Source organism: Leucopleurus acutus (genome assembly GCF_964270905.1).
Source record: "Leucopleurus acutus genome assembly, chromosome: 13".
Lineage (NCBI taxonomy): Eukaryota > Metazoa > Chordata > Mammalia > Artiodactyla > Delphinidae > Leucopleurus > Leucopleurus acutus.
In genome coordinates this window covers 78,102,302-78,127,789 of record NC_139155.1, presented here as the reverse complement: position 1 = coordinate 78,127,789, position 25,488 = coordinate 78,102,302, and the positions used below count along the sequence as shown (strand labels likewise).

Sequence of the window (25,488 nt, the reverse complement as noted above, 5' to 3'; positions counted from 1 at the left end):
ATGTATACTTAAAAGGAGCCTAAATCAGTTTATAAAGGTTAGGTGTGACTACTATTTTAAAAAATCCTTCAAATTACTAAATGTAAGTATTTAAAAGGTATTTAAATGTAAAAAGTATATGTGGAGGTTTTTTGTTTGTTTTAAATCTAGAAGGATCTCACTTTCAGGAGTGAAAACCTTGCTTTTTTCCTCTTTTCAGATTTTTCTTTGAAAAATAATGACATTTTTTCCCAGGCATAGATGAATAATTGGCTTGTATAGGTTAGCACAGGAAAACATAGGCGATGTGTTGATTGCATCAAATATGTGACAGCAGACTAAAACGTAATTTTAGGTAGATTAGGATATATATAGCCTACTTACAAGATGGGAGTCCATGTTTCCTGTAAACTGCTGCATGCAGGAAGCAAGCTCTGATTAGACACTCTCTGATTCCAGGTTCTGTGGTCCTTAGGATGCCCCTGAGTCCAGACTCTATCTTTATGTTCTTTGCATGCAGGACTTTCATTGCTGCCTCATGATCGCCCCTGGTGGGCAGGTGGGGGGACTGCTGGGTTTATACTCAGGTTAGTCTCTGACTTTCAGGTTACGTTTGTGAGAGGAAAGATTTGCTGGTAAATGGCTGCTGTAACGTCAACGTCCCTGGCACAAAGCAGTACTGCTGTGATGGCTGCTTGTCCAATGGCTGCTGCAGCGCCTATGAGTACTGTGTCTCCTGCTGCCTGCAGCCCAACAAGGTATGGAGAGTTGCTCCTTGTGCTGCATCTCCTTTATTCTTTCTGCCTGCATTTCATGAGGAGCATTAGAATCTTCTTGTGAGATTCTTCTGGAAATAGAAGGGAACCTTGTCGGTGTCAGAAATGGCTGCTGTGAGGTAGCCTTTGTCTGCAAGGAAAGGAGGTGGTTCCCAGTTCCTCCAGTGGTTCTTTGACAGAATGGGCCATTGTATTCCTAATCAGATATCTAAAGAATAAAACATCAGCCCTCCTGCTCACTTGAGCTCCCCTCTCTCTCTCCTTCCCCTTTTCTTCCCTGTATCAGCAGTCTGTTAGTTTAAGAGAAATTTCCAAGGTTACCTTGTGCTTCTGAGTTTGGAATTTATTACAGGTACTGACTTTTGTTTCCATAGCAACTTCTCCTGGAGCGCTTCCTCAACCGGGCAGCTGTGGCATTCCAGAACCTCTTCATGGCAGTCGAAGATCACTTTGAATTGTGTTTGGCTAAATGCAGGACCTCGTCCCAGGTCAGAAGCTGTGATGCCTCTAGCTGGGGTATTTGCTGGTGGGAGTCAGGGTCTGCAGGAAAACTCGAAAATATGCACTGGGGGCTTTTGGTGGGGTGATAATGGAGAAGAGATTTAAACGACGTTGTGTGGAGCTTTGGTGGATTGATAGTACATCATCCCTTGGTATCTGAGGGTGATTGGTTCCAGGACCCCAAATCCCTAAATGTTCATATAAAATGGCATAATATTTGCCTCTTACCTACTTAAATCCTCCCGTATGCTTTAAATCATCTCTAGATTACTTACAATAACTAATACAGTGTAAATACCATGTTTTGCTTTTTGGAATTTCTTGGAGTTTTTTCAAATACTTTTGACCCGTGGTTGGTTGAATCCACGGATGCGGAACCCGTGGTATGGAGGGCTGACTGTATTTAGAATGTGAACATGAGATTTATACAAGTTAGGGATGTAAAATATTTATATCAAATCAAGGTCTGACTAACTTGCATCTTCCCTATCTGATTAGCTTGTCTGTATTTTAACTGGAAGCTTAAAATTATTTTAAAGTCTGGGTGGAGTCCTAATAGTCCAATTCCTGAGAGAAGTTCTCTCCTCCGTCTTTGAAATTTAAGGCTTTCCAGCAACCACTCATTTAGAGTGGGTACTCATTTATTCTGGGACAAAGTTGTGGTTTATTTTAGGATTCAAGGGGATGGGGCAGGTGGGTGTTGAAAAATACACAGGTAAATCTGTAGGTTGCCAAGCTCTCAGTACTTTTCAGCACATTGTCATTAAATGCTTTGCTCTTGGGCACTAAACACGGCACCAGCTGCTGAAAGCGTCTGAACGTCTTTGCCTTTCCATCATTCCGCATCCTCTGCTCTCAGCCTTTGTGATCGGGCGGTTGTTGGAGCTCTCTTTGTAAAATCACCAGACGTGTTTGTCATACGGGTGCTCTTCCTCTGGCTTCCATTCATGGTGTCTGCAAGACTGTCCTGGCTCCGTCTGAGATGAATGACTCATTTGTCATTCTCTGGAGCTCTTGTACCCTTTGCCAGATTTCTGTAGTCTGCCTTTGGGTTTTACGCCACTCTTTATGTCTCTGGTCTGCTCTTAGAGCATTCAGCATCACTGGGTAAATGTTTCAGGGATTATAATGAGCATTTGAAACATGAAGAAATTCCTGATGTCCTTGTTTTGCTGGAAGAGCTTTCCATTTGAATGGGCTTTAAAGGAAATGTGGAGGATGGCTGAACCCATGACTTACTTTGATTCATACTGTCATTCTGAGAAATGTTAGAAAAGGCCAAGTATTTTCTTTCTTTAACTGATAAAACCCAGGAGTTATTTCCAAACTTGAGTGAAGATGCTAAAATTTCAGACTTTGCATTTTCATTGTAAAGAGAAATTTACCAGTTGGCAATTTGCCTTTATAAGTGTCCCAAGAAAAAGATTTGGCTGCATGTCTGTAAATTGGATTAATACTTACAATTTAGATGTTTAGCCTTGGTTTTAGGCTAATTAATGAATTCTAGACTAGCCAAAAACTCAAGTTGCTTGTATGAAAACAAATTGCTGAAAAATTAGCCACCACGGATGATTGTCTGTGTTAAATCACACTTTGCTTGGCCAGATGAAGCTTGTGTGGTACTGTGGGATTCGGCTTGTGTACCAGCCCTTAGGTACATAAAACTTGACGAAAGCAATTTGAAGTGCATCTCCTTCATCTCTGCAGGGTTCAGTGCGGGGGACTGAATTCCTTTGAAGCACGGGGTCAGGTGCAAAACACCCATTGGATCTTAATCTGACTTAAAATACTTTGAGGAAAATTTTTTGTCTCAAGTTATCCTAGTCACAGCTAGGTTGTTAAAAAAAAAACTCACTAGTGTGCATAAAAGAAACAGTCCTGTGGTGACACTATGTCCATTTTCATGCCCTTTATTGGCATTCTGTGCTGAGCATCTGCGTTTGCTCCAGAAAGTGCCCTGGACCCTTTTGGTGACATTTGGAGATGGACTCACCTGGGCTCCTGCAGGGGAGCGTCTGCCAGACGCCGTCCTGCTCTCTCTCACGGCGCTCTTCTCTTCCCTTTTGCCAACAGAGCGTGCAGCATGAGAACACCTATAGGGATCCCATAGCAAAGTACTGCTACGGAGAGAGCCCTCCCGAGCTCTTCCCCGCGTGACGGTGAGGGAGACTCAACCCACTGGGAGGATGCGCTGCTGAAGAACTTGTAGCCTGAAGCCCTTCTCTGGTCTTCAGGAGAAGACTTGACCTTGACCACTTCTTGTGTTGTGCTCTTTGGCCTCACTCGCCCCCGGGCTTACCAGATGGACTTGTTCCGTAAAGCAGTTGGAAATGCCAGCCAGCGGGTTACATTCAAGAAAAACAAGACTGTGGGCGACCTGGTGAAGGCATCAGCACTCTGAGCGCCTCTCCTCTGCGGCTGCTCGGGGACCTGTGGGCATCTGTGTGTGTTCTCCCCGGGCCCTTCACTGTAAAGTTATTTATTGGACTTCTTTAGAGTAGTGGGAAAATTCTCATGTTTCCTATAGGAAAATTCTTTGATAGTTGAGTATATTCAAGGAGATTGTTCTTGTTGTTTTCTTGTGTTCTTGAGTTTCAAGAATGAGATCGACCCTTCACCCAGATAAAATGTTTGGTCTCTTAGAACATGCATGTTCTCTCGCGGTGGTTTGTTCTTGGTTTTGTTTTAACAGCATCTTCAAGAGTGGGCCCTGAACACCGTGTCCTGACATCTAAAATTGTCTAGAAACTCAGATGCTGTTCCCTTCTCATCCTGTGCCAGCTTTCTAGCAGCTGGCACCATGTGCTCTCAGGTTGTTTCCTAGTGGTATTTGGATATGCTTGTTTACCTATGTGCATGCACCGTTTTAACCAGAAATTCTGCCTTGTTGTCCTGGAGGGTTCTGTTCTTATTTCCACTGCCCCTGTTGAAATGACTGGTCTTCTCAGCCGTGGGACAGTGGGAGCCTCAGGAAAGTCATCTGCTGGGCGGCCTCCTCCTCTTCTGTCATGGAAACCCCATCTTAAGGCGATTCCTCAGTGGAGATACATCTCGCAACTGACTGTAAGTGGTCGTCCTTTATCGCTTTCAGCTTCGGGAGATGTAATAGGTACAGACATTTGGTTTCCCTGTGATTTACAAAGAAGAACAAAACTCAAGTTTCTGTCGGGGTGCCCTGAGACTCACATCTACCCTCCGTGGACATTGGATGTGAAGGCTGCTGGTCCACACGATGGAGGCGTCCTGTGTTTCTAATATGACACTAACCCTCTCTGGTCAAGGCTGAGAGTATTTGGTCCTCAGATCAAGGCGTCGTGCCCCTTTTTCCTCTCCAGAGTCACATTACCGCACACTGTTCTTTCCCAGAGCCCCTCACTAACCCTGGTATTGGGCAAGGTCTTCCTTGTTCTTTTTTGGTTGTTCAGCGGTTGCCTTCAGAGCAGAGCACGAGCTTACAGCCCTCTTTCAGCATTTTTATTTCAGTGGAGCTTTTCCCTTGGGCCATGTTTGCCTTCCTGTATGTTTCTGCAGTCTATTCAATGGAATAATTTCCCTTAACTCCCTCCTGTTACTTATACTTACCTTCCCAAAGTAGTTTGTCCCCCTAAGTCAACTTTCTTAGAGGGTGAACTGTCTGGCAGTTGTTTTTAATGTTAGATCCCAGGAAATCTATTCAGTTTGCATCAGGTTTTTCAGATTCTGTGTGTGTTCACTGGTGCTAAATCAGACTGTGTGTGAAAGTAATGGACACGTCTGCATGTTTCACCAGCTCATTGCTTGTGGTAACTCAGTCTCCTGGTAGTTGTCACTTTGACCTTATTTGAACCCTTGGGCAACAACGTAGATTTACTGTGAAAACAGTTTATATCAGAGGTCAGCCATACCTGTTTATTCTGTATTTGAATATTGGCGAGCATGTTTTGCATTTTCACTGCTTTCACAGCCTTTGCAACTTAGGTAGAGAATTAAGCTCGTTTATTCCCACCTCGTAGATGAGGAAATGGAGTGAAGTGACTTCCCTGGGTCCCATGACGGAACCAAAACACGACCTTCATCTCCAGCGCTGGGTCCACTGTCCTTCCCACCACCCCTCGCCAGCTCCAACGCTGACTCATCTGTAAACACTCCTCCGAGAGCGTACAGATCTCGGTTGTCCAGGCCAGCAGAGGGGAGAGGTGGTATAAGTAGCCAAATTGGGTCAATAATCCAAAGGTCATCTGCATTCAGCCTGGAATATGGTTTTCTGTACTCCGAAGAGGCATGTTCGCTGTTTTGGAATGTCACGGTACTGCAGACTCTGTAACGAAGCCACCCAAGGACGTGGAACATCATGGGCCTCTCCAGGCTTCTAGCCTGGACCCCTCCCTGCTCCCCTCTCTGGTTTGTTTCTGGTTCCTTCGACTGAAGGTTTTCAGAATTAGGGACCTTGTTGTAGTTTTGTATGCCCAGAACTTAGCAAAGTGCGTGATACACATTGGATTTTAAGAGAAGATCAGAGAAGGAATGAAAACACCTTTAGTTTAGAAGAAAAATTTTTAAATTGTTACGTTTGGGGTGAAAGGTAATTGGGTAATTCAAAGCATTTCCCTCAGTTCTGAATCTTAATTGCCATGCTCATTGCTGGAGCAATAAAGATAAGGTATGTTCTAACAGGGAAAGAAGCATTCTGTAGAAAAAGGCACTGTCTCCGCAGGGCCTGGGACTTGGGGTGGCCCTGGACCTGGCGACGCTGGGGCTGGCATCCAAGGGCGAGCTCAGCAGCTCTTGGAAAAGCGGGCGATAGGATTTTAGAGCAGGGTTTGCAGTTTTTGGCCTGCTCCCAGAGCTGACTTGGAGGCTGTCCAGGGGGTGCCTCAGTTGGTGAGGCTGCAAAGGCGCTGTGGGAGCTGTGTGCAAGGTTCCGAGCAAGCTGTTCCCATCGTTGGGATTTGCAGGTAGATTGTAAATGAACAGATATGTTGCTTATTTAGTCTGCTCTTTTTTCTTTTTTAATGTTTATTGGAGTATAGTTGCTTTACTCTGTTGTTAGTTTCTACTGTTATTTAGTCTACTCTTCACAGGCTGGAGAGAATTTGGCCTCGCAGTCAGTAACTCCTACTTATTAAGGCATGGCCTTGGGTAGTCTTTCCTCTTCTGAGTCCCAGGCCCTGCTCTGTGATATGGGATTGCATCTGCTCCTTGTGGGGCTGTTGTGAGGTGTTGGAGTGAGTAAAGGCCCAGTGCTGGGCATGAAGTCCACATCTGCAGTCCAGTGGGGGTCTGACATCACATAGTTGGCAAGGTGAGGATGGGTGGGCCCCTTGGGTGGAAGGGTGGCAACTACAGAGTTCTAGGTATTATTTTTACTACTGTTTTTAGAAGAACTCATGCTAAAGATAATTTTTAAAATGCAGGTTATTCAGAAATGTGTCAAAGATGAAAGTAATAATGACCTAAAATCATGCAACCTAGAGATCAGCCCGTTTTTTTTCTCTTTCCCTCATGACTTTCTAGGCAGATATGATAATACTTTTTCTTCTTGAAAGCAATCCTCTGATGGACATCTTTCTATGTGACATATAGGCCTATCTAATAATTTTTAGTGACCACCTGGTGTCAGTTTCATGGATATACTGTAATGTTATTAATCCCTGCTGAGGTCATTTAGCTTATTACTGTTTTTTTTTTTTTTTCGCTGCTACAAATAATGCACTGATGATATGCTTTCACATACACGTTTGTATGTTTATTTGAGAATGATTTTCACCAATTTATACTCCCACCTAAACTGTGTGGGGAGTGGGACTTCCCCGGTGGTCCAGTGGTAAAGGATCCGCCTTACAAGGCAGGGGACGCAGGCTTGATCCCTGGTCAGGGAACTAAGATCCCACATGCCATGGGGCAACTAAGCCTGCGCGCCACAACTACTGAGCTTGCAATCCTCAACTAAAGAGCCTGCGTGCCGCAAACTACAGAGCCCACATGCCCTGGAGCCTGCGCGCCACAACTAGAGAAGAGAAAACCTGCACGCCACTACTAGAGAGAAGCCCGCCCACCACAACGAAAGATCCCATGTGCCACAACTAGAGAAGTGAAAACCCGCACGCCACTACTAGAGAGAAGCCCGCGCACCACAACAAAAGATCCCATGTGCCACAACTAAGACCTGACACAGCCAAAAATAAATAAAATAAATAAAGTATGAGAGGAGTGTGTTTTGTCATATACCTACGAACCCCTTGGTATCATTTTTTAACTCTTTTTGCTAATGGATCTCTATGTTCTAATTGATATTTAATTTCTTCCCATATTTTGATTGGGTGTTTATCTTTCACATGTGGTAAACTGCTCTTCTTGACCTTGGCCAGTTTTACTTTTGTTGGTCTTTTTCTTACAGAGCGTTCCTCACTGAAGGAGGCCTTAAACCCCTTTTCTTGTTTTTTTCAACCCTGCATTACTCAGAATCAAGTGGCTCACTTGTTGACTAGCTTTTCCAGTTGATCTAGGGCAGCAAATGGGGGCAGTTTTGCCCCCAGGGAACAGTTGGCAACGTCTGAGACATTCTTATCACAACTGAGGGCAGGCGGTATGTGTAGTGGGTGGAGCCCACCACTGCCCCCGTGACACAGAGTCATCCAGCTCCACGCATCAGCAGTGCCAGGCGAGGCAGAGAGGCCCTTCTCTTGGGTCACATTTTACCCCCTTCGGTTAAACAGAAAAACTACCAGGAGCTGAGAGTGGACTTGATTATTTCGCTGCCCTTGCCTTCTGCCGCACGCAAGTGCTGCTGATTAAATTACCCTGGAATCCCATAGGACGTGCTGCTTCCTCCTTGGTCTCTACCAGCCCGGTGCTGCCTCCAGGAATGGCATTGTTACTCTGCGGCAGCATCCCTCGCGCGCTGTCACAATCCAAGTGCAGACACCTCCTGTGGGCAGAATGACCAAGTTTACAGAGAGCCCCCCCCCCCCCCCCCCCCGGCAGATCTGCCCTCCCCATCCCCCTACAGTGGCTCTTTGCAAGGAGGGCCTTTGGGGGTGGGGCGAGGGGAAATGAGTCACTACAGATTCCATTCGGAAAACTGGTCATTCTACTCTAAAAAGGTACCACATAAGTAAGTAGTAATAATTAAAAGAAAAAAGAATCCAGTGGGATTGTGAGAGTTCTTTTCCTACACAGCACTTTTCCTGACTCTGTGGCATCAGTGCATTGCCTTCCGGGCCCTTTGCCTGTGTGGACTCTTGTTGCATAGTGTGTTGTCATGGTGTGAGGACAGTTTTGGGTACCAGGATCCCCGTTTTCGCTCAGTCACATGTCTGCAACATTCAGCGTCCAGTCAGCTTACACAGACATGAAGAGGAACAGGTGGCCCCCGAGGGCCTGAGTGGGGAACAACAGCGGTTGTGTTTGTGCGGCCGACTCCGTGTCCCGGCAGCCCCTTGCCACGTACCTTCAGTTGTACAACTCGATTCATGTCTGCTGTTAGAGCTGAACTGCTGGACTTTTTAAAAATAGAAGTACAGCCTTTAATATTATAATAAACAAAACAACTGGCCAGTTACAACCAGCGGGCCTTGCAGTCAGTCAAATGTTTGGATAGGGGTCCAGCTGTATTGTTTCTCAGGACTTTACAGTCTGTGGGCTCGGAGGAACCAAAACATATCACTGCTAGAAATGCATTTTATTTCTAAGTGGGTGCTTTCCAAGTTTTTGGTAGGGTCAAGTAGTTCCTCAGGTCTTTGGACTTTCTAAATTCATACATTTTTTTATGCAGCATAGAGTAGGCAAGCTCTCGTCAGCTTACATCCGGTTATCAAAATCAGAAGTGTTTGCTAAATGAGAAAAAGTGGTGTTGGCTATCAGTTAAATTCAAGATTTCAGACTATGTTGGTCACATGTCACTATTACTGAGGGAGGAGTGTGTGTGTTTGTAAGTGTAACAGCAGAATGAAGTCTGTGAGTAGCATCCTAATTTTACTGATGAGAGCACAGGCATTAATGACCTTGAGTAAATTAACCTCTTCTGGCTTTGGTTTCCTCATTTGTCAGAGGAGGGTGATTGCTAAGGTATCTTGCAGATCCAAAATTCCGATTTTTGTGCCAAAGATCCTGCCGCGTGTTAAAGCAAGACCAGAGCCCAGCGACTTGGTCCTTGGCTTTGATTTTCACTGGGTAAGTGGAGACCAGTTATCTGGAGCCTGTTTTCTTCAAATCAGGGCTTCCCCTTCTCTCTTGAAGATTTCAACTGGGGCTCACCACTTTTTGCCTTTTTCTCCTCAGATTTTCAATAGAGACCATATTCGTCTCTGCTGGGACCAACTTATTATGTATTGCTCCTCTGCACCTGTGAAGACAGCTGCTGTGTTTTCCATCATAAAAACAGCTGCCTTTTGGCAGGGAAGCCCAGAATGTGCTATGTAGCTATACCTTAATACAGTGCTAAATTATTTAGGCATGCTTAACCTGAGATGCTCAGAGTATCTTGGAATTCCTATTAAGGGCTTCTGTAGTCATCGCTCAGTAAAAGGTTTCCCTTTCATTTCTTTCGTGATTACTAGGCAGAAACCTGAAAATGTAGGGAATTACATTTTAAAATATAGAAAATTACAAAGATACTAAATTGTGCCACAATAGTTAGATCCCAGCCCCCAAAGATAACCACTAATTAAAGTTTTTATGTAAAGTTATCTTTTTTCATACATGAATGTGTATTTTGTGTTAGTACATAAATAAAGGTAGAATCCTGCTGTACATAATATTTTAAAAGTTCTTGTTGTGTTGGCTTAACTCAACTATAGCTAATTAATTTACAGAGTGGGAAAAGTACACATTTTATTTTTTTAATTTTTATTTATTTTTAAATTTTTATTTATTTATCTTTTTAAAAGTACACATTTTAATTGTGTCATCTGGCCTCTAAAATAAAGCCAGGGTAGGATTGAAAGCCCTTTTAGAAATGCATACAAGTTTGTCATTGCATTTCTGCATCCCTTTTCTATCTGATTTTTACACAGTGGGGAGACAAGTCTTTGTGTTCTTCACAAACAAGTTACAGACATTCTATTTCAGCCAGAGTTGACCTGCAGGAAATGTGCTGAGGTCAAAGCCTGTCACGGCAGAATCCCACTTTCCTGAGAGAGCTAAGAGAAAAAGATGGGGGGGAGCCCCACTCCAGATCTCTGAAGTATGTCATTCATTTCAGTGAAGCACTACAGAATTAAAAAAACAAAAAAACATATAAAATGGCTGGGAAGGACACATGGGGACCGTCTTTCTGGATGTCTCGTTTGGGGAAAGGATGGGCTGAGCTCAAAGCAGCCAAGTTTCCCCAAAAGCCAACTCTGCTTTGTCAAGTTTGTGGCGCATGTGATGGTTTTTGAGGGCAGGAGGGATGTCATTTTCTAAAGATGTTCCCAGGTGCTCTGTGGGCTGCTATTTGGAGCTGGAATCTTCTCTGCTCACCTCCATAGTCTCAGAGGCCTAGAGTTCCCCCCCCACCCCGCCCCCCGCACATGCTGGACTCAGTTTCTCTCGGGAGGTTTTTGTCTGGGCAGCAATCCAGGGCGTGCTCCGGGAGCTCAGGCCCTGACACCCGTGCCCCTCCTGAGCTGTGCCTGCAGCCTGCTGAGTGCCAGCTTGGAGGCCTGAGATAAATAGTCTTGCAGCTGCTTAGCCGCCAGCCGGGCTCGTTTATTTGACACAAATAAGCTCATTGACCTGATGTAGCGCAGGGAGGAACTACGGAGTCAAGTCCAGTATGATCTTAAAGCCCTGTCTTTTCACCGCAGCCTTTTCAGACCTTCAAGGATGGCCACTGAATTAAACCATGGTCGTGGGCACTCTTTCAAGGAAAGAAGGAGGAAGAGAGTTAGATGGGAGGAAGAGGAAGGGGAGAGGAGAGAAGACGGAGGTGCCAGGGGCACAAAGAGCAGTTGCTGTCTGTGCCACTTGGTGGCACCAATTCCTTAGGTTTTCTGTCCTCAGCATAGTCCTTGTCGGGAGACTGTGGGACCTGTGCCTGAGTGGATTCCCTCTCCTTAAGACAATGAAGGACCATCTGGTAGTGACGACAAACCAAGACTCTTTCCAGGGCCCGTCGATTTTGTGCACAGGGACTCAGGGGAGTATCCATTGCAAGGAGAAGGAAATAGATCTGCTGCTGGTGCCCTCGAAGACACCAGGCTTAACTCGGTGCCCGTGACTGCCCCCTTCTTCCTCCTCTCCCGTTCACCGAGGCAAAATGTACAATAGTCTCTTGACCATTCCTACCCAGACAAAAAACATTTGCACCATCACTGTCTTCTGAGGCTGGTATTCTTTCTCATCTTCATTTTAAGAACAAGGCTCTGATGCTCAGGTTAGATTTTGCTCCAGGTTATACTGTTAGATGCCAACTTCAGAGCCCTGGAAGGTGCATGCGGGCCCAGCCTAGGAACACTGTGATAGCAGCGACTGTCTTCCTATCATTTCTGGCGCTAAAGGCCTCTTATTTAATTCTAACAACCCACGCTTATGTGATAGTAGGTCTTTTTATCCTCATTCTAAAGAAACGAACTCGGATTAATTTCTTCGCGTAGGGGAACACTGTCTTAGTGGTTTAAACCAGGATAGTGACGGAACCCAGATCTTTTTTTACTCTTGGACCTGGACTTTTAGCCCCTGTGATGAAGTGCCATACTGGGCTCTTGAGCGGTGAGAAGGAGGTCCTAGGTGGAGGAGGGGTTACTTGCTCTGAAGCTTGCTGTTTGATGACCTTGGGTTTGGATCATCCTTGATTTAAGCAGAATGTTTCACCTCGCTGCTAGTCCTGCCAGGAAGGGTTTTTGAATAATGCATTGAAAGGGGATCTTAGCCTTTCAGCACAACCCAGGTGAGAGGGCTCTATCTTAACATTCTTTTTCCCACTGAGCAGAGTCCTTATAATGGGCTGAATTGTCTCCTTCCAAAATCTGTATGCTGAATTCCCAACCCCAGTCCATCAGAATGTAACCTATTTAGAGAAAAGGCCTTTGAAGAGGTGATTAAGTTAAAGTGAAGCTGTGAGGGTGGCTTCTAATCTAATAGTACTGTGCCCTTCTAAGAAGAGGGAGAGACACCAGGGCTTCAGGAAGGCAGCCGTCTGCAAGCCAAGGAGGGCCTCAGGAGAAACAAACCTACTGACACCTTCATCTCGGACTTCCAGCCTCCAGAACTGCGAGAGAATAAGTTCCTGCCATTTAAGCTCCCCAGTCTGTGGTATTTTGTTATGACAGCCTCACTGACTGATAAAATCCTTGAAGGAAATGATGCTGAGTTCTACGCAAACCCGAAGGACAGCACGGGGTAGGGAGCAACACTGAGCTGTGTTGCTGAAGCCATCTTGGCTCCAGTGTGTCTCTTCTTTTCTGGGCCTGTTTGCCCATCTGTGAAAGTGTACAGGGGAGCACGTATGAGGGTCCTTCCAGCCCTGGCATTCCAGGATTCTAGTTGGTAGCTTCAAGACCTGGAAAGTACTGCTTTAAACCTGTGGTGTTTAACTGCAGGGAGATTTTGCCCCCCAGGGAACATAAGCCAATGTGTGAAGACAGTTTTGATTGTCACGAAGTGTGTGGATAGAAGTACTGTGGGCCTCTAATTGAGGCCCAGCCCCACTGTGTTTTGAGGTGGAGAAGCCCTGGGTTAAACTTCGTTGCCCCTTGAATGGTGATGACGTGGAATTGCCAGCCCCAGTCATTCATTCAGCACGTATTTACCTGGCATTTACTGTGTGCTTAGCTCTGTGCTAGGGAGTACAGAGAACTGGAAGACAGTCTTCTGGAATTTAAAATCGAGTTGATCCTGAGCCTCTGGTTTTGGGAACATAGTACCTAAACATTCTTAGGTTTCGATGCTACTGTCCGCCTTAGGATAAACTGTCACTTTGGGTTTCCAGAGAAAGTCTTTTATGCTTGGACATCCAGGAACCATTTATTTAGTCCCACCTCATTCATAGACCTACACTAGTATAGCTTGTTTCTTTTCAAAAAGGATTTGAGAAAACTCTATGTATTTGTATGTAGTACTGATTAGTAAAGCAAATTAAATTAGAACCAGTTTAAAATAGAATGCCGACATGCAGTTGTGAGACAGCAACACAGTTGATGCATATACACTATATGCATTTTTCTAATTTTTCCGAATTATAAAGTGACATGTTGCATTATAGAAAATTAGAGAAGAGAATAAAAGCTTTCATAATCCTTCCATTTGTAGATCACCACTATTTGGTGTGTATCTCTTTTCATATACATGCACATATATTAATATATTTAACAAAAAAGAAAATTGTGATCCTATTTTACCATTTTGTAACCAAATGAATGACCCTCTAATGGGGCTTTGACATCTGATTTGGTGATCACAAGGCAGAGAAAGTGGCCTGCATGCCAGGCTGGCTGTGGAGTTACAGAACCAAGGTCACTGCCCACCAAGAATGCATTGATCCAGGGAGGTGGGTGAAGGCCCACATTTCATTTCACAATTCCAGGGGGCATCATTCATTTGGTAACAAAGAGAATGGTGTGTTCCACGCCACCCCTTGCCTCTCCCCCTTTGTGTGACCCAGCAGCCCTGGAACTTTATTTTTGGTAGCAGCTTTGTTGAGAATACAATTCACTTACCATGCAGTTCACCCATCTAAAGTGTACAATTCAGTGATTTTAGAATATTCACAGAATTGTGCAGCCGTCACCACAATCAATTTTAGAACATTTTCATCACCCCAGAAGGAAGTCCCATACCCGTTAGCTATTGCCTTCCCATTTCCCCCCAGTCCTTCCAGCCCTAGATGACCACTAATCTACTTTCTGTCTGTAGATTTGCCTATTCTGGACATTTCATATAAATGTAATCATACAATATGTGATCTTTTGTGACTGGCTCCTTTCACAAACATGAAAGCACCATGTTTTCATGGTTTGTCCAATTATAGCATGTATCAGTACTTTGTTCTTTTTTTAAAAATTTATTTTTTAGTTGAAATATTCATACACCATACAGTTCACCCTTTTTAAGTATACAGTTCAGTAATTTTTCCTATTCACAAAGTTATGCAGACACTACCACTAATTCCAGAACATCTTCATCTCCCCAAAAGAAACCCCATACCTGTTGGCAGTCCACTCCTCATTCTTCCTCCCTGCCAGCCTGTGGCAACAATTAATTTACCTTCTGTCTCTACGGATAGACCTATTATGGATATTTCATATAAATAGAATCATACAGTATGTAGTCTCTTGTTACTAACTTCTTTCACTTAGCATGTTTTCAAAGTTCACTTACGTTGTAGCATGTCTCAGTACTTCATTCCTTTTTATGGCTAAAGAGTATACCATCATATGAATAGACCACATTTGCTTATCCATTCATCAGTTGATGGGCATTTGGGTTGTTTCCACTTTTTGGTTATTGTGGATAATGTTGCTGTGAACATTTGTGTATAAGTTTTGTGCGGACATATACTTTCTGTTCTAGGCATATACCTAGAAGTGGAATTACTGGGTTATATGGTAACTCTATGTTTCATCTTTTGAGGAACTGCCAGACTGTTTTCCAAAGCAATTGTACCATTTCACATCCCCACCAGCAGTGTATGAGGATTCCAGTTACTCCACGTCCTTGCTAAGACTTGTCATTGTCTGTCCTTTTGATTGCAGCCATCCTAGTGATGATGAAGTGGTATCTCATTGTGGCTTTTGACTTAGCATATCCCTGATGCCTAATGATGTTGAACATCTCTTCATGTACTTAGTGGCCACATGGACATCTTCTTTAGAGAGATGTCTATCCTAATTCTTTGCCCATTTTAAAATTGGGTTGTCTTTTTATTCTTGAATTGTTCGAGTTCTTTATATATTTTGGATATGAGCCCCTTATCAGGTTCATGATTTGCAAACATTTCTCCCATTCTGTGGGTTGACATTTCACTTTCTTGATGGTGTTCTTTAAAGCATAAAAGTTGTAATTTTGATGAAGTTCAGTTTAACTAGTTTTTCTTTGGTTGCTTGTGCTTTTGGTGTCATGTCTAATACCACTTGTTTTTTTTTTTTTTTTTTTTTTTTTTGCGGTACGCGGGCCTCTCATTGTTGTGGCCTCTCCCGTTGCGAAGCACAGGCTCCGAACACGCAGGCTCAGTGGCCATGGCTCACGGGCCTAGCTGCTCCGCGGCATGTGGGATCTTCCCAGACCGGGGCACGAACATGTGTCCCCTGCATCGGCAGGCGGACTCTCAACCACTGCGCCACCAGGGAAGCCCCTACCACTTGATTTTTAATGAATGATAATATTCCTTGGAGTAGATGTAACATAAAGGGATAATTATTTGATACTAACTTGCATAATGTTTTAATGCCCTTATCCCTACCTCCACCCCCAATAACTTTATTCTGGTGATATCTGGAGTTAGACCTCAAGCCATTTGCAAATTTCGTCAGATCCCTGTAGCCTTTGTAAACACATCATTGTTCCTCATGTCTCTTTTTCTCCCCTGGAATGTGCTTAGCGATGCCCAGACCTCTGCAGTGCAATTGACAAGGTGCACAAGTCTCCAAGCAGCACAACTTCAGGTACCCTTTGTCCCTGTGATTCCATCGCCAACGTTGCACTAATGCAACCTTGTGGGACCACGTCGCCATCTTCTGGCAAAGATGGGAAAGTGCAATGCCAGGAACTTGAACGTTCTGTGGAAGGTCTTTTCCTTTTTTCCCTTCTCCGTGGTAGATTGTCAGGTACCAACTAATTGTTTTCATTCTGACCTACTTCTGTTGCTTTAAAAGGTTTTTCCACCTTTGGAGGTAGCGTTTAAAGATTCAACCACTTATGAAAACCAAATCTGTTTTCTATAAGGCAGGGAAGCTTGTGTGTTTCTCATTCTACAGGCAGTTCCTGGTGTGTGAAACATTTCATCATTGAGTAGAAAGCAATACTTTACCTTAGGTGGGGAAAGGAAAATGAATGCAAGTCATTTCTCTTGTCATATGGGTCACATTATCATATTTGTTGAGTCCCTGATAGTCTAGGACTCTCAGGTGTATCATTATACCTTCTTCTCCCAGCCCTCCCAGTTATACCCAGGTGTATGTATTGTCCCTACTTTGCTGATGAGAGTGAGGCCTTGGAAAGATAAATGACTGACCTTTGTTTTCTAGGACAGAATGGGCAAAAACTTTTTTTTTAATGAATGATAGAATGGTCAGGAGGTGAAATCATTAGTATCCAGTATAATGCCTTATACTGTATTTTAATAGGTCTTTATTGAATGAATGAAAAAAGTAAGTTCTGTGCCCTGACTCCTGACCTACTTTCTTTTCACCGCATCCAGCTGCTTCTCCTGTCGTAAATGCCTCGTCGTTTCAACAAATATTTGCAGTGTTGTTCAATGAGAGAACAGGTGTTTATAACTTTCAACCTTTAATAAAAGGAGTAAAAATGTGATTTTTAAAAAAATGTGCAGAAAAACACACAGATATTCATACCAGTGTTGTTCACAACAGCCAAAAAGTGGAAATAATCCAAATGCCTGTTAGAAGATGAATGGGTAAACAAAAATGTGGACTATCCATACGATGGAATATGATTCAGCCAGAAAGGAATGAGGTACTGACACAAGCTACAGCGTGGACGGCCCTTGAAAACATGATGCTGAGTGAAAGAAGCCAGTCCCCAAAGACCACATGTTGTATAATTCCAGTGCAACACATGTTGGGGTGGCTGCACAACTCTGAACATACTAAGAATACACTTGAAATAGGTGTGCATTTTATATTTATATTATGTCCCAATAAAGCTGTTTCTAAAATGTGTACAAGAAGCTTTGCAAAGGGCTGGTGTGGGTGTTGGGGAGAGGTGTTGTGCTTGGGACCCCCACGGAAGAAGTGGAACCCAGAGTGGAGAGCCAGGCTCAGCCAGAAGGACCTGAGCTTAAACTCCAATTCTGCCCCTGACAAGTAGCGTCATTTTTCCCTAATACTTAGTTGCTCTGGAGTTTGGTTTTCTTATTTGTAAGACAGGCATGACAGTACCCTCCTCACAGGCTCTTTTTGGCTTAAATAGATTATGTATGTAAAGTTTCTTGCACATGCCGCGTTCAGCAAATATTCATTTCCGTCTTCCAACCCTGAGTTGCTATGATTCTGTGACTTTCAGGCTGTGAACGGGCTGTTAAGCCCTTTTACCTTCAGAAGCTTCTAGTGGGCAGTGCAACTGAGTGGATCCAAAATGTGAAATGAGGGGTTTGGACTAAGCTAAAAGCCTGGCAGGAGTCTGTGGTTTCCTTGTTTAGATGCCCTAAGTTAGCGGTGTGCTTGAGCCCTCTGTGGTCTACACTGCAGGACCCCAGTCCTGCCCATGGCGGTTTGTGAGTCTGTGGGACACACACGCATTGTCCTCTGATTCTGAATGGCCTGTGCAGCATCTGTAGGCAGGGCCCTTCTCCTGTCTGCTGGACACCCCCAGCTCTGCCTCCCCAGTTCCTTCTTCAAGGGGCCGATTGGCAGAGGGGCCTTGTTGTAAGGGGGACGCTGGGAGTGTTTCCAACAGCAGAGTTTTTCTTTACCTTCGTAAAGCAGTTTTGTTCTGGATGAATAAGGACCCTTCAAGCTACTCCACACAAAGGCAGATAAGCATGTACCAGTGAGGCTGGGGGAAAAATGGAAGGGGCTGTCTAGAATGTCTCTGCCACTCCCAAGCTGACAAGTCACATCAGTCCTGCTGTCGGACACCTCGGGACCAGAGGAATTGACTCCATTGGTGGCCCCTGACCCCTCCCAACAATCCTAGGCAACCCCGGGACCTGGCGAGCTCCATCCCTGTGCTCTTCCTTGAACTAGAGGCCTCACCCAGTGGGCGGTGCGCAACACAGGGGAGTGAATTCTGAACACGGAATTTTCAGATTGGGTGGTGGGGCCTGGGGAGGGAGGGATGTTGGGGATGAATTGCAGGGGAAGGCAGGTCCTGCGATTCTTATGAAAATGAAATAAAAGGGAGAAAGAGTCTATTGGGTTTTGACATTTCCTAATTGTCACTTTTACACTGGGGGAGTAAATTCAAATTGCTCTCTTTTTAAAATTACATAACCTTTCTCCTGTCCAAGGACACTTATTCAGAGGCCTTCATTTGGGGTCTTGTGCTAATAACCGTAATGAGACTCTGAGAGGAGAGCTGTGGGGCCAGGACCGGAATGGGGGGGTTTGAATAGGGGGAACACCGGTTAATGGGGGTCGGTCCTCCCTTCTGGCCCTCAGTAGAGGGAGCGTTGTGTGGCAGCATTGACAACGGAGTCTCGAAAGACATAGTGAAACACAGCACAGCATCCCTGCAAAGCAGGTAATGTTTCCCACTTTACACAGGAGGAAATGATCCGTGAGAGGGGATGCAGTTTACCAGGCTCAAGGAGCCAGGAAGTGGGGCTCAGACCCAGCCCTGCATTTTGATGCGATGCAATGGCCTTAGGCAAGAAGTGACTTAAAATGAAGGCCGTCTGTGCTCTTTCCCGGGCCCTCTCTGCCCTTCTGCCAACAGCATGCCCATGTCTAGGCTGAGCCCCTTGTCCTATACAAAGGTTTTCTCCCCACATGGGTGTGCTGGTTCTTGTTTCAGCCTAGAGTGCAGAATCTCAGAAGCCCTGTTGATGACATAGACACCTGGAGATGGATGCATGAGATAAGCCTGGTCAGGGCCAGGGGCAGTTTGACCCTCCCAGGTGGAAGATCATGGTCAAGGCAGATGTGAAGTGCAGGAGTCAACAAACTTTCTCTGTAAGGGGCCTGAAGGTAAGTATTTCCAGTTTTGAAGTTATACGGGCTCTGTTTTAAATGTTTAACTTTGCTGTCGTAGCTTGAGTGCGACCAAAGACACTATGTACACAAATGGGCTTGGCTGTGTTACAGTAAAACTTTATTTACACAGGTCGGGGGCCAGATTCGGCCTGCAGGCTATAGTGTACTGACCTCTGGCTTAGCGAACCAATCTTAATTGGTCAAACTCCCTTCTTAGTGTTGTCCTTTATTTTAGAAACAAAGTGCTAGAAAAGATGGAGTCTTTTCAGTGATCCCTAGAAGGTTGCTAACAACCATGAAAGGCCACCTTCGGAGAAAGACCTCCACCAAGTGAAAGCAACAGGAGTTCAGAGCTTTTACCCTCCAGCAGATGCTCAGAAATGAAGATTCTACTTTCTTCCCATTGTCCCTCAACGGAAGGCTGGGTGTTTTAATTAGCTAATGTTGGCAAATTGCTTTGAAGAAGATTGTAAAACGTTCGTGCTACAAGTGCCAAGAATCCTAATTAGCTTTCCTTAAAGATACCACCTGGAAGTGTGATAGCTTGTTGCTAGAGGTCCAAGCGGACCCAAAACCGGTTTTTGAGCAAACACAACTGAATACAATCGGATCTCTACATTGATGTCACATTTTCTTCCTTCTGCCGAATCTGATTCCTAGCAGCTGGGATATTAAACCATGAGAGTCTGCTAGCGACAGGGGCATGAAACAAATTAACCCATCCATTTGTTGCCGCCGATGTTGCCTTTTGGATTTTTAGCTTGTGCTTTGGAGGCCCTGCCCTGGCGTGTCAAGGTTACAGGGAGGAGGAGGCTGGCAGCCACTTAGTCATACAGCAGGGCTGGCTCCCAGGTCCCCCAGTCTGAGAGAGACATGTATATGCTGTCGCTCTTAACAGCTGGATAATGAATTTGCTCTCCAACACTCTTGTTTCATGTGGTGGCAGCGGCGACAGCAGCAGCATCTGATCTGTGTCACCATCAGAAGCAAGTGAGATGTAGTTAATATGGACCTTAGCCACTGACATGCATTGATTCGGAATCTCCAGGCTCTGATGAAGTCCTGCTAAATTGGTGGGGCCAGGCCCTGCGTGAGAGGATGTGGCAGGGGGCAGGGATGGGGAGGGATTCCTCAGCCTCACCACTGTTGACATTTGGGGCCAGATGATTCTTTGAGGTGGGAGGTGGGGAGGCTCTGCTGTGCACTGTAGGACGTTGAGTAGCATCCGTGGTCTCTACCCACTAGGTGCCAGTAGCAGCCCTCATTCCCGGTGGTGACAGCCCAGAATGTCTCCAGACACGGCCTAATGTTCCCTGGAGGGGACAGTCGTCCTAGTTGAGAAACACTGGGTTAAGGGGAGGAGGGGGGCATGGAGTCATGTTTTCCAGGGATGCACTTGGGCCAGGGACCTAGTGGAAGGTGGGCTCCAAGCATCACTCTTGACTCCTCTGTCACACCCTCATCTAATCCATGAGCAAGTCCCAGAGGCTCTACCTTGACGGCGTGTTCTGCACCAGACCCCTTCTTGCCACCCCGCCTCTCCTGCTCTTGTTCAAGCCCCTGCGTTTCTGGCCTAGATGATGCTAGCAGCCTCCCAGCTGGTCCTTCTGTGCCCCTTTGCTCCCCATAGGCAGAGGGACTCTCCGGAAAGGTAAGCAAGAGCGTCTCAACATCTTGCCAGGAACCCCCAGGCTCCCTCGCACTTACACTGAAATCCCTAGTCCAACCAGGTGCTGTGCCCTGTGTGCGCCTCCCCTCTGCCCATAGACGTCTTTCACTCCCCTGGGTCTCTGCTCAAATGTCCCTCTCCAGGGGCCTTCCCGCACCCCTATCCTGAAGAGCACATCTCTGTCTTCTCTGCGCTAGGGGTCCTCAGCCTCAGCGCTAGTGACATTTGGGGCCAGACAGTTCTTTGCAGTGGGGGCTGTCATGGGCATTATAAGATGTTGAACAGCATCCATCTCCCTTCCCCACCAGATGACAGTGGACCCCCCCACCCAATTGTGACAACCAGCAATGTCTCCAGACATTGCCCACTGTCCCTTAGAGGCAGCATCGCCCTGGTTGAGAATCACTGCTGTCCTGCAAGTGTTTTTCTTCACGGCGCTCTCCGACAGGGCATCCTGTTTGTCTTCTTCACTGGAATGCAAGCTTTAGGAAGACAGGACTTAGATTTTTCCCCTTCTGTATTCTCAGGGCATAGAATAGAGCTTGGGACATAGTAGGTGCTCCGTAATTGTGTTGAATGTTATGAACTGCATGCTTCTAAGCAACCTGTGAGGTGATGGGGTCATGGATTGCGGCAGGACTGACCGGCGGAGTGTGTCTTACTGGTTATAGACATCGAAATGCTGTGCCTTGGACATCTGCAAGCTCTTTAAAGCACAGAGAAATCTTTGGGAACCCTAAGCCAGGGCTCTGGTGGAAGGGCAGCTACAGAGCCTCTCCCTGGAAGCGCTTATTCCGGGGATAAGGTGCATTTTCCAGGTGCACCCAGATGAGCCTGCAGACCACACTTGAAGAGACACTAGGCTCTGTTGAGAGTAAATGGTTTCTGGCTAGCGGACATTTCTCGAACTGAAGGGTTTGTGTGGTCTGGAGAGCCAGCAAACATTCTAGCTTCTGTTCGTGGGTGTGTTGAGGATTTCTTTCCTGGCTACAGGTGGTACCTGGAACTTGGCTGATGAGAGCGATTCTCCTCCTTTCCTTCATCCCCCTCTCTCAGCATCACCAAGACATCCAGATGGATGGCTCTGGTTGGGTGTGGTGAGCCCTACGAACACAGCCATGCATCAGCATCATGGGGGGGTTGGCCATGTGCAAAGCCACTTCTTCCTCCTTCTGGTGCTACTCTGCTAGCTTCTGGCGTTTGCATGTTATTTCTCCCACCCTCTCTTCATAGCGGAGGGGACATACTGTAAAGTGTAGCAATTATGAGAAATCTGACTTCAAACTGAGACTCTTCCACTGGCCACGTGACTTTGGCAAATGACTTAACTTTTTAAAAACTCGGTTTGCCCATCTCTACAGTGGGGATAATACCTAGTTCTCTGTTTCCTCCTGAGGATGCCATGAAATGAGCAGGGTTCCTCACCTGGCCTGGCCAATGTAAGTCCTCACTGAGGAGTTGCTGTTGTTATTTCCTGCCTACCAGCGGCACCTTCCTTCAGCCAGCTCAGCCCTCAGCAGGGTTCACCTGCCTCTTCCCTTTTCCTCTCGAATTTGGCTCCTGTTGCCTCTTTGGTGTCATCGTCCCCACTAGCAAGCAGCTTCCCCCTCCTGACTCTCACCCCCTCTCCCTCCCTTCCCAGCATGCGTATCTCATCACTGTGATTACACCGTATTAGCCACCGTGATTGTTCCATGCCTTGGCACGTCATTACTGAAATAAAGTTAACATTAATGGGAGTCCTGCAGCTAATCCCTCTGCTCACCTCTCCTGAAAATGCATTCCAGTGATTAGCAGGAGAGACACATGCATATATTCATTTTAAAACTGTTCCCCGGCTTCCCCCCTCTCCCTCCACATCTCCTCCCCAGTCACTGCAGAGACGGAGGCCAGGGAGCCTTTTAGCTGCCAATGGGTGGAGGAGGCAGTGAAATCCTTCCGAACTGGGGCAGGCAGGATTTTGGGAGCAGCCAACTTTTCCCCCTAGAAAAGAAACGCATTGGTTTTTTTAGGGTGGGTGCAATTAAGAACAAAACCAACCCACAAACAAAAGGCCTTAGAGTGAAACAGACTGGGGGTGTGTCCTAGTCTTGCCACTTTCTCCTAGGAGACCTCTGTAAAATTGGTTTAACCTTCCTGAAGTGCAGTTCCTCCTCTGGTGAAGGGGAGGATTATGTCAGATGAGGAATGTGGAAGAGCCTAACGTCTCAAGGATCGCTTTCCTCCCCTCCCCTGGCCTGCGAAACCAGAGGTCGGGGTGTCCACGGGGCTCCTTGAGGTCCCCAGTGTTGGGATGGTGCTGAGCACGATGAAGATGAATTTCTCAGTGACGTATTATTTATAAGAACTTGGGTGAAACTCACTCCATCTTCCTGCCCCCTGCCTCGGGGAATCTGCAAATCCACAGACTGACAAATACCCTCCCTCATGGGGCTCAGGAGCTGGGCTCCTAGGTCCTCTCCTTTCCCGCATTTCCTCTGTCCTGATTAAAACTGGGGCCAGGATGACTTCCCCCGCCCCCGCCGTGCAGCTCCCCCTCGGCAGCAGCCAAGAAAAGGGAGCAGGGGAACAGCAGAGGGAGGCGTGGGGCTGTAATGAGATTCACCGGCGCCCTCACTCACCCTCCGTGTCAAGGAGACATTTTCAAAAAGGTTTGACACAGCATCCTCGTAGAGCCCTTTGCCAAAACGCAAGGTGGAGGCCCCCGGAGTACTTTAAGCCGGCTTCTGTTAACAGAGGGGCCCGTCTGCATATTATAATCACGCCGCTCCAATTCCCCGTTAAGCAGCTGTTCCCACAAAGAGGGACAATAGCTCAGCCCCACCCCTTTGAGAGCTGATTTCAGTCTTGTCTTTGCCGGTGCCAATTCTTTGATCAGTTTTCACTTAGGATCTGGAGGGCATGTTACAAAGTGCTTTGGGATGGCTGCCAACAGGCGCCTCACTGGAGCATGACAGGGGCCCAGAAGTGTCAGCGTTGGGAGAGAGACAGAGCTCACAGGATGCCTTTTAAAAAATAATTATATTTGAATTTTAAAAGCAATCTTCATATATGTTAGTAGATTCATTTATATGGAAAGCTATGCCAGTTCCTCTACCCTTTTAATATTTGATGTTGCATCAGCTTCCTTCACAGTTGGGATGAGCGTTCTCTGGCATCTTGGAGACTTTTGGGACTCCTGGGTTAAAGAAAAAGCAATGAGAGGCTGGATACTGTCATTTCTTTCCCATTCCTCATTGGCTCTCCTTCCTCCCACCCCTCAACCAGATGCTTTGTTTCTAAATTGATTGAAGAGGATCCGAGGGAGCAAGGCAGGAAATGGGGGGGGGGGTCCAAAATACACTTGGTTTGTTGGTGGTGGGAGGGTAACAATATCTATCATTTATTTTATTTTTTTATTGTGATAAAATATACCTAATATAGAATTTACCATTTTAACCATTTCTCAATGCACAGTTCAGTGTCACGAAGTACATTCATATCGTTGTGCAGTTTTCACCACCATCCAGCTCCTGAACTCTTTGCATTTTCCCAAACTGAAACTGTACCCATTAAACACTCACTCCCCTCCCTGCCAGGCCTTGGCAACCACCTTTCTACTTTCTGTCTCTATGGCTTTGACTTCTCTAGGTACCTCATGTAAGTGGAATCATGCAATATTTATTCCTTAGTGTCTGATTTCTTTCACTGAGCATATTGTCGTCAAGATTCATCCCTGTTGTGGCAGGTTTCAGAACTTCCTTTTCATAACTGAATAATATTTCATTTCTTTATATACTACATTTGCTTATCCATTCATCAGTTGACGGCCACTTGGGTCGCCTCCCACGTATTGAATCTTACAGTTTCCAGCCGGCCACGTGAGGTGTTTGCCTACCTACAGACATCGAATTTAATTCTCACCAATGCCATTTTATGGTTGAGGAAAGGGAACCTGGAGAGATGAAGGGGCTTGCTTGAGGTGACTTGCTGTTAATTGGTGGGGCTGAGATTTGGTTTGGGGAATGTCTCACTCTAAAACTATAGTTCTCAAACATTCCAGGATTGCTTAGGAGGTTCCTGGGCCCTGTCTTGACCTATTCCGGTTCAGAAAGTCTGCAGTAGGACCCAGGACTTTGTGTCTTAACAGACACCCTTCTCCAATACAGGTTATCAGAGAACTAGAGTCTGCTTAATATGTGTGAAGTCTAGGGTTTTGACAGCTATCCTATATGACCTTGTTCCTAAGGGAATTGGAGGCAGCTTTCCCCCAAACACTTTAAGATAAACAGAAGTGTTCTGCGTAAAGGGAGAGTTGGGAGAGACTTCTGCATGCAGTCCATAAGGCATTCATACACAGGGGCATGTGTGAGGGGCTGCGGTTTGGGCTGCATGGTCACCTCTGAGCTTCCTAGCAGCCCAAGCAAGGAGTAAAACAAGATTAGCCACAAGATGTGTCCAGCTCACAACATAAAACATACCACCAGGAGCACAGCTATTGTGTGCATTTGGTCTGAGGGCTCCTCACTGAGAAGACCCCGTGCTGTGATGGAAAATAGTCACAAGCCCCCCTGAATCAGTTTGACAGAACTGTCGTAGGGCTGTGTCTTTAGGGCAAACTGAGGTGCGATGCTAACGAACCCTTCTGGTAGAGACAGAGCTAGAGAAGACTGCACTGAGCCATTTCAAACCTGCTTTCTGCAGGGGTGTGATAGAGTTCTTCGTGTTCTAAAACGGATCCCCTGGCTTTTTGTTAGATTGCTGGCCTGCCTCGGCAGCTCCATTCTTTCCAGCTCCTCTCCTGAGCCTGCAG

At 45.9% G+C, this 25,488-nt stretch overlaps 1 protein-coding gene across 4 annotated transcripts in view; it reads left to right on the top strand.

The window, feature by feature from the left end:
- SPRING1 (SREBF pathway regulator in golgi 1) overlaps nucleotides 1-25,488 on the top strand; it is a 220,226-nt gene that overhangs the window by 12,919 nt on the left and 181,819 nt on the right. For 2 of the 4 annotated variants that reach the window (XM_082853255.1, XM_082853253.1), the window contains exons 3-5: nucleotides 586-737; nucleotides 1,130-1,243; nucleotides 3,330-4,838. In XM_082853255.1, the coding sequence (XP_082709381.1) occupies nucleotides 586-737; nucleotides 1,130-1,243; nucleotides 3,330-3,413 (350 nt within the window). In that variant the 3' untranslated portion in view covers nucleotides 3,414-4,838. Of the gene's footprint in view, nucleotides 1-585; nucleotides 738-1,129; nucleotides 1,244-3,329; nucleotides 4,839-18,848; nucleotides 18,990-25,488 lie in introns of those variants that run through there. The other 2 variants (XM_082853252.1, XM_082853254.1) reach the window with 2 other exon arrangements.